This window comes from Erigeron canadensis, chromosome 9 (genome assembly GCF_010389155.1).
Source record: "Erigeron canadensis isolate Cc75 chromosome 9, C_canadensis_v1, whole genome shotgun sequence".
In the NCBI taxonomy this organism is placed as follows: Eukaryota; Viridiplantae; Streptophyta; class Magnoliopsida; order Asterales; family Asteraceae; genus Erigeron; species Erigeron canadensis.
The window spans coordinates 19,999,593-20,008,216 of record NC_057769.1 but is presented as its reverse complement, the minus strand read 5'-3'; the positions used below and the strand labels follow the sequence as shown (position 1 = coordinate 20,008,216).

Below are 8,624 nucleotides of genomic sequence, written 5' to 3'. Positions count from 1 at the left end.
CAGACATGAGAGCAATTTGAGTCTTAAGCTTTTTGTATTTTAATTTGTAGCTATCATCAGGCTTGTTATAAGAAGTATATGGACCAGACTGGGATACAAACTGATTGGACTTGCACTCCAGCACCACGATCATATGAGACCATTTTGATGCAAGAATATCACAAAATTTCTCCAAAAGTATATCCTTGTCTTTTTTTACTCCCAGTACTCTTAACTGGTTTATGATACTCATAAATCTGGTGTAAGTACCAGTTAATGATTCATTGGGCAGAGCAAAAAATGACTCATACTTCTTGTTAAGGGAGACTTTCCTGGTAACAATAGTATGATCACCACCTTCATACTGGTTCACTAGTTTATCCCACATGCTTTTGGCACTGGGATAAAGCACTAGTGTGGGAATAAGAGATTTAGGAATGGCCCCGAGGATCATAATTTTCAAAATAGTATCAATATTAACAAGTCTTTTATCCTCTTCAGACCAATGTTCCTCTCTCTTTTCCCTTCCAGATCTTGCTCCAAGAGATCAAGAAGTGGATTGAGAGGGCTTCTAGGAATATAGGGTCCTTCATTTATAATTTTTATCATATTCCTCTCAATTCCAGTAATATGTAAAATCATCCTAGCTTTCCACGTCCCAAACTCATCACTATTCCCACTGAATTTAGGAACAGAAGTGTTTGAATAGTGCACATGCACGTGTGGAGAAGCAGGAGTTGGTAGAGGTGGTGGATTATTGTTAAGAGTTGGGGTTCATTAGTTTCATTATTAATAATAGGAGGTGGTTCAACATTTAAAGGATTTTTTTGAGTATTCTCTAGGTTGGCCATCAAGTAATACAAATCTAGGCAAGTATGTTAGCCTTACGCTTTGACACCAATTGTGAAGTCCCTCACTCGATGGTTTAACTCACAAGTGTAGAATAACAAGGTCAAGTATGTACTAGAATTGGACTAGTATTGCTTGTAATATAAATGCAAGAATATAAATAAAACACTAAATAAGTAAACAAGTATGTAAATAGTGGAACACAAATGTAATTTTCAAGTGTATTTTATTTATTGATGTTAAATAAAATACAAGATTGTTGCGGAACCAAGATATTACAAATAATGTAAATATCATAACAATCTATGAATTATAAGTGATTTATTCTTGCCAAATAAACTTTAGATCGAAATACTTAAAGTTGTGAAGTATTCCTTGTAGCGATCGAGAGTATTTGTGCAAGTTTACCAAATTGCAAAAGTGATTTGGATGAGGGAAATGACCTTGTATTTTAGGGAAAAAAGAATGAATATTAAATTCTTTTTGCCATACAAATAATGTTTCATGCATTTAAGGAATAATAATATTTATTCCTTAAAAGCATTGGTTAAAGTATAAAGTCAATTTGATGTGACTTGTGATAATTTAACCAACCACCTTTACAAGCGTGTAAGAACTCTTAACAAAGACAAATAAGTCAATTCCTCGTAATCAATGTTCAGACTTGTAAGGTCTAGAACACTGACAAGGACTCCAGTTAGGAGATCTGGTAAGTCTGCCAGTGAGCTCTGCTGTTTGTCAGACTTCTTTCTTCAGACTTCAGTCTTCAACTTCAGTGAGAAAGTTTTTTAGTGGAATGATCTTGACTGGAGTGAAGTCCAGTGAACCAATCTGGTGGAATCCAGATTCCTGTACAAGTAAACGGTTCAATGGCCTTCTTATAATTTCTTGAGCGAGTCCAGTGAATCTGGACCTAACAGAACCCATGCAAGTTACCATTAATGCTAAGAGAGTAGGAAGTGATAGCCACACATTCCATAATCCAATGAACCATTCGAGCATGAAATCCAAAACCAACTAGAATGTATTTAAGAAAACCCCAATTGACCGTATCGTAAGCTTTTGGAATATCAACTTTAAAAGCAGCTCGTGGAGGTGCTCTATCCAAATGGTAATTATGCATCAGTTCCTGAGTCAAGGATATTATCCGTAATCCTTCTGCCAGGAACAAAAGCAGATTGGTTAATGCTAACCAAATCATCAAGACATCCCTTTAACCTGTTTGCCAAGATCTTTGTAATACATTTAAAAATAATATTACACAAAGAGATGGGTCGGTAATCATTAATGTGAGAAGGTGATTCAACTTTCGGAATAAGAGAAATAACAGTATGATTTAGTTCCTTAAGAAGCCGACCACTAACAAAGAAATCACGAACTGCCTTGATGACATCCGTTCCCACAATATCCCAAGCCCCTTTAAAAAAGGTTGCCGAAAAACCATCCGGACCGGGAGACTTATCTTCCCCCATAGAAAAAATGACCTCCTTTATCTCCAAATCAGAAGTATCACCTACCATTGTTAAAGCTTTATCCTCAGCTAGTTGATTAACAAAAAGATCTTCAGAATCAAGAACAGAAACCAAACCAGTTGACCAAGAAAGCCAACATAATGAGCCTTAAAAGCATTAACCGCATCGTCTCCATCAAGTTGGTTACCTTGCGCATCAATAATCTTATCAATTCTATTCTTTGCAGCCCGAGACTTAACCACCTTGTGAAAATAAGCGGAATTCGAATCCCCCACTTTGAGCTAATCAACCTTCGCCTTTTGTTTAAGAAACTTTTCTTCATCAAGTAAAGCATCAGTAAAGGCACTTAAATGAACCGAATGTTCCTCTTTAAGAAGAGAATTAGGAGCTTCTTTATCTAAGGCTGATTGCACCTTATCAAGCTCCTGACGCAAAACAACAACCTTTTCATGAATATTACCATAGTCACGTAGCAGCTTGCGAAGTGGTTTCTTAGCAGCCTTAAGCTTTTGAACCAAACAATACATAGCATGTCCCGAGACTTCCACCTTCCAAGCTTCAGAAACAACATCTTTAAACTTAGTATTATAAATCAAGATATTGAAAAACTTAAATGGTTTAGGTTTAAATTTGACATTCATAGCAATACGAAGCACTGCAGGTGCATGGTCTGAAATTCTGTATGGCTGAAAAATAGCAGTCGATCCCACAAAAGTATCACAGAATTCCAAATTCGACATAATTCTATCAATCTTTTTAAATTGACCAACTCCACCCCGAGGCTTTTGATTCCAAGTGTAACACAAACCAAGCATTTTGACATCACTAACACCAAGATTGACCACACAATCCTTAAAATCACGTATAGCTACTTTATCTTCTAGATTCAACGCAACATTAAAATCACCAAGCAACACCCACGGACAGCTACGAACAAAGGACTTATGTTTCAACAAATCAGCCCAAAGTGAGCGTATAAGAATGTAGGAATTATGAGCGTAGACAAAAGAACAAATAACCACCTTTTTAGTAGCCTTACAAATGACCTGAGGATGAATAACCTGATCAGATTGAGCCAAAACCATGACATTTACAACATCTAGATTCCAACCCAATATAATTCTAGCACCTTTATCACACAAACTACTATTTGAAATCTAATGCCATTTCCAGAAAACTTTAGCACATAATGCATGGAGCTTATCAGAAGACACATGTGATTCCAAAATAGCACACACACACACAATTGATTATCAGAAATAACCTGCTGAACCTTTTTTTGTTTAGGGACTTGGTTCAAACCCCTAATATTCCATGCTGCAATATTAAACATTAGGAACCGAATCAGCAGGAGTGCTTGTACCACTACCCTTCTCCTTAATATAAGTGTGTTCATCATAAATGTTTTCAACCTCGTCCTCTGAATCAGACACATCAAAAGTGTTATTAAACTTCTGAATGGGATCCATTCCATCCATATCTCGACCTGGAACCAAACTAGAGGTCCCACCCTCATTCTCAACCAAATCATCACCTAAAATAGCAAAAGGATTGCTAAAACTCATAATAGGAAAACATGTCTTCTTCTTGGCACTCTCAACAAGACCATTATCCTTTCCCTTATCTTGATTAGGCACCGAAACTTTAGCAATACCAATAGGTTGCTTAGCCCGATAGACAAAATTTGGTTTAGGTTTATTCAATTTGATACCCTCAACAGAAAAACCTGTTTTTTTTTTTTGTTTTTTCTAACCACCTCAGTAAAACGGTCATCATCCACCTTCGCTTTTTGTTTCATATTACGAACATTTTTACTACATTCCTGTAAATGATGACCAAATACCCGACACTGGGCACATCTTGGAGGTTTCCATTCATATTCCACTTGCATTGTTTCTTTAGTATAACCCTCTCCCTCCAACTTAGGAATAGCAATAGACAATTTATCATGAAAATCAGAGAAAAGCTGAGATCTCGATTAGAGCTCGAGCATAACTACTTCGACCCCAAGACTCCGTACACATAGCACTTGTATAAGAGTCAAGAGATTTAGGGTCACCAAGTTTCGAGAACAACAGACTCAGCCCATCATCTGTATAGGCTGCTATAGGGACGTTATGTATTTTAATCCACACTGTATAGAAAAGGCAGCCTGCTCCTCACCATTCTTGCTCGAAAGATCCCCAGAAGCCGCAGCCTGCTCCTCCACTTTCTTACTTGACATGGGAGGAGTTACACTATCCTTAAGATTCCCACCACCACCAGAATTAGACCCTGGAGTTTTAGCCGGCGATGGAGAACCATTCTTATGTTTTTTTATTCTTTGTCATATCCTTTTTATTACCAGATTTATCAAATGAATTCTTTAAAACATTAAACTTTGCACGAAAACCATGAATATCATACGAATCAGTAGTATTCTTCATACAACTCCCTCTAATTCAATTAGCAACAATAAAAACTAGACAAACCAGTGAGCAGCGATTACAAAAACTATATTAAGCGCAAGAAGTACGAACCCTAACCCTAGAAATCTTAGCAGAATGAGATCCTAAATCCGTTAGAGACCAACCAGCGATCTAGCTAAACTACATCAGTAGCCGCGATCAGGTGTGTTGCTAAAAGATCAGAAAATCAAGCGCAAGAAAACAGGAGGAAGGATCGCAGCAGGAAAAAAGAAAGAAAAAACCCTAATCAAATATGGAAAACGAAATTAAATGAGTCAAACGGATCGGAAAAAATCAGAACCTTCAACATAATCTGCTATAGAGAACCATAACAAGATCGTGAAGAAAGAAACAAGAGAAAATCAATCAGAAACGCTTGGAAGATGGAGGGAAAAAATCACCCATATTGGAGAGAGAATTAGGGCTAACTTGCCCGTTTGCCTTGAATCGATGTCTTTACGTTAAATTATATAAAGTATTTTCTGACCATGAAGCACTGAATTCATTAATGGTCAACACAAGCTTAATGTCAGACATGCAAAATGGGTGGAATTTTGCAGTTTTGTTCATTTGTTTCTAAACAAAAAGCTGGAGTGGCTAATGTTGTTGCTGATGCACTTTCTAGAACATATTCCTTGTTGTCGATTCTGGAAGCAAGAGTCCTTGGATTTCTTTCATTAAAGAGTTGTATGATGCTGATCCCGAATTTGCTGATCAAATTACTGAAGCTAACTTGAAAGGACCATTTGTTGTTCAGGATGGATTCTTGTTTAAAAATGGTAAGTTGTGTATTCCAAGAGGTTCCATTAGAGATCTACTGATAAGAGAAGCACATGGAGGAGGTTTGGTTGGCCAATTTGGCATTAACAAAACTTGAGAGATCCTTACTGAGCACTTCTACTGGCCAAGTTTATTGAAAGATGTACAGGATATCATCAGTCGTTGCTCAACTTGTCACCAGGCGAAAGAAACTTTTCAGAAAGGTTTGTATAATCCTCTTCCAGTTCCAAGTCAACCCTGGGAAGATCTTAGCATGGATTTTATTGTTGCATTGCCTAGAACTGCACGAGGGAAAGATTCAATAATGGTGGTTGTTGATCGATTTTCAAAAATGGCACATTTTATTCCTTGTAACACCACAAATGATGCTTCAGCAATGGCAAATTTAATTTTTCAAGGAAATTGGTCGCTTGCATGGGATTCCAAAAACAATTGTCTCAGATAGAGATTTGAAGTTTTTGAGTTATTTCTGGAGACATTGTGGAGACTGATGGGTACCAGATTGATGTTCAGTACATCTCATCATCCTCAAACTGAAGTTACTAATAGAACAATTGGAATGCTCTTGAGAACACTGGTGAAGAAGACTTTAAAAGAATGGGATCTGAAGCTTGCTCATGCAGAGTTCGCCTTTAACAGAGCTCCTAATTATTCCACCACTAAATCGCCGTTTAAAATTTGTTATGGTGTAAATCCACTGACTCCCATTGATTTGATTTTATTTTCGATTGAACCAAAGGCAAGTATTGAAGCTGAGGCTAGAGCCAAAGAAATCAAGAAAATTCACCAGCAACTGAAGGCCAAGATTGAGAAGACTAATGCTGATTACAAGGCCAGAGCAAACAAGCATAGAAAATTGTCCAGTTTTGCTCCAGGTGATTTTGTTTGGGTGCATCTGAGAAAAGAGAGGTTTCCATCAAGAAGGAAGAACAAGTTAATGCCTAGAGCTGAAGGGCTATTCAAGGTTCTGGAAAGATTTGGTGAAAATGCTTACAAGGTTGAGTTACCTAGGAAGATGGCCGTTTCCAGTACATTTAATGTTGGGGATCTGATGCCTTATCTGGAGGATGAGTACCTCGAGGACAAGTCCTTTTTCAGAGGGGCAGAATGATGCGGAAATGTCCAGATTCAATGAAGTGACTAACACCAGTGAACTAGAGAAACCAACTAAACTGAAGAAGCAAATTGAACTGAAGAAAGATGACTTGATAATGCCACCAGAACAAGCAATGTTGATTCTTCTAGTAGTGGCCCACTTCAGACAAGTATTCACAGAAGCAGTCCAGTCGCTAGTAGTGACAGTTCTCCAATGGCAAGTGTCTCCAGTTACAGCCAGCAACGATCCACCAGTGAAGTTTACCACTGAAGCACTCCAGTGATCAGCTCTAGTCTAGTCTCTAGAGGATTCTCCAGATTTACGTCTCCAATGAAAGCTCCAGATTTCAAGATTCCAGTTTCCAAAATAAAGTTTGTTCCAGTCGTTTGTTTGTGGTCCCAATAAAGAAAGAATGACAGCTGTTGATGTGGATAAGAGAGGAGCGTGTGACAATGTTAATCCTAACGGCTTGTGGATCCACTTGCAGAAGGAATCTTTCTAGACGCACAGTCTATCCAATTCCTATTGGTTGATAAATTAGTGGTTGTCCTTTGCCAATGACAGCTTTTATCAATTTTATTATTGTATTTCGTTAATTCCTAGGGGATAGTTTATGTGGCTATAAATAGGGGTGTATTTCTCATTTTAAAACTAGTTAATGTTGAATTGGATGAAAATTAATAGATCAACCTCTATTTCTTAAAATATTCAATTAGCTTTATAGATCTTTGATCTTGGTGGTTTGGAGTGATCCCTTTATCTATATTTGTGGTGGTTCGTCCGTTATCAAATATAGTGGTGAGATCCAAAATCTTCGATTCCTTTATTTGTGTTTGTGGTGGCTTAGCCTTTATCAAACATAGTGGTGGGTTGGAGTGTTTCCTTTATCCGTGATTCTGTGGCTTGTCCTTTACGAATCTAGGTGTTGGATTCTTTATCTATCCTTTTATTTTATTGTCTCGTTTGTTGTTTTCTTTCATAAAATCTAAAAATACCAAAAATAGTAATTTCCATTGTGTTTGTTTCTTTGTTTAATTCCGTTGTGCTTAGATTTGCGTGTATTACACAACAAGAATGAGTCTTCATCATTAGGTAACAATCAGCCTAAGCAAAATAGGTATTCTAGTTTTCCTAAGAAAGCTCAGACAATCTCTAAGTGCACCTTGAAGGTTGTTAGAGATACAAGGTCAGAAATAACTAAATACAAAGATTAGTATGGTTGGTTTTCACCTAGCAACATGAAGAAAGTGCAAAAGTACCAAAAAACCATCAAAAAGAATCTTGTAAAGAACATAGTTCCGAATTGTTTTCTAACTCAAAGAATGTTCATGTTTCAGGTGACTTGTGCTTAACTAGTAGCTGTAAATAGATTCCTAAAGATAGATTTTTACATGCTTCTAGACTAGTCAAGCTTGATGGAAAAACAACTCGTGTCAAACAAATGTGGATTGTCCGTAGATCAAATCCTTTAGATAGTGCTAGTACATCTAGGACTAGTCCTGCTTGTATCAAAACTTGTGAATAATCTGTTACTTTTCTTGCTTATTTCTTGTTTGAACTCGTATGTGTGTTTGTTTGTTTTTCTTGAATAAAAAGTATGTTTGTGTGTTATCTTACTATGTTTCATAACTAGTTTGTTTGTTTGTTTATGTGTACTTGCATATTATCCCTCTAACCTGCAAGGACCTAGTATATGTGGGTACCTAAACCATATTACTTTTCCTTGCAGGAATATCTCATTTTTGTTTGGTATGTTGACTCGGGATGCTCTCATCACATGACTGACAACAAATCATTATTCTAACACCCGTCGTTTAAAAATATGGATTTCCAAAAACTTTCGCCTAACGGCGTCAAAGAAAGCGGAATTAAACTTTAAAAGTCCAAACCAGCCAAATCTGCTTGGGTTATTCATTAAATGGTGTTACTAGCCATATCATCAATACAAGTCTAAATGGAAATGGTTGCCCAACGTTAAACAACCGATGTTATAGTAAATAC

General features: G+C 37.0%; 2 protein-coding genes across 2 annotated transcripts; one reads left to right on the top strand and one right to left on the bottom strand.

The window, feature by feature from the left end:
• Positions 1–1,943: 1,943 nt before the first annotated feature.
• LOC122583319 lies at positions 1,944–4,191 on the bottom strand. The gene is made up of 5 exons (XM_043755738.1): positions 4,054–4,191; positions 3,641–3,964; positions 2,591–3,457; positions 2,488–2,542; positions 1,944–2,389 (listed from the first exon to the last, which is right to left on the bottom strand). Exons 1-5 carry the CDS (start codon positions 4,189–4,191, stop codon positions 1,944–1,946), a joined length of 1,830 nt encoding a protein of 609 aa, XP_043611673.1.
• Positions 4,192–5,289: 1,098 nt separating this feature from the next.
• Positions 5,290–5,972, top strand: LOC122583318. The gene is made up of 3 exons (XM_043755736.1): positions 5,290–5,406; positions 5,505–5,594; positions 5,709–5,972. Exons 1-3 carry the CDS (start codon positions 5,290–5,292, stop codon positions 5,970–5,972), a joined length of 471 nt encoding a protein of 156 aa, XP_043611671.1.
• The last annotated feature ends 2,652 nt before the right edge of the window (positions 5,973–8,624 follow it).

Bases quoted from the DNA above. Each gene is read 5' to 3' on its own strand.
- LOC122583319 (XM_043755738.1), bottom strand. From the start codon at position 4,191: ATGCAAGTGGAATATGAATGGAAACCTCCAAGATGTGCCCAGTGTCGG. The intron at 3,965-4,053 runs GTTAGAAAAAAC...TATCGGGCTAAG, and splicing joins ATGACCGTTTTACTGAGGTG to CAACCTATTGGTATTGCTAA. The intron at 2,543-2,590 runs GTTGATTAGCTC...TATTTTCACAAG, and splicing joins TTCTTAAACAAAAGGCGAAG to GTGGTTAAGTCTCGGGCTGC.
- LOC122583318 (XM_043755736.1), top strand. From the start codon at position 5,290: ATGGGTGGAATTTTGCAGTTTTGTTCATTTGTTTCTAAACAAAAAGCT. The intron at 5,407-5,504 runs GTCCTTGGATTT...TTTGTTGTTCAG, and splicing joins TGTCGATTCTGGAAGCAAGA to GATGGATTCTTGTTTAAAAA. The intron at 5,595-5,708 runs GTTGGCCAATTT...ACTTGTCACCAG, and splicing joins AAGCACATGGAGGAGGTTTG to GCGAAAGAAACTTTTCAGAA.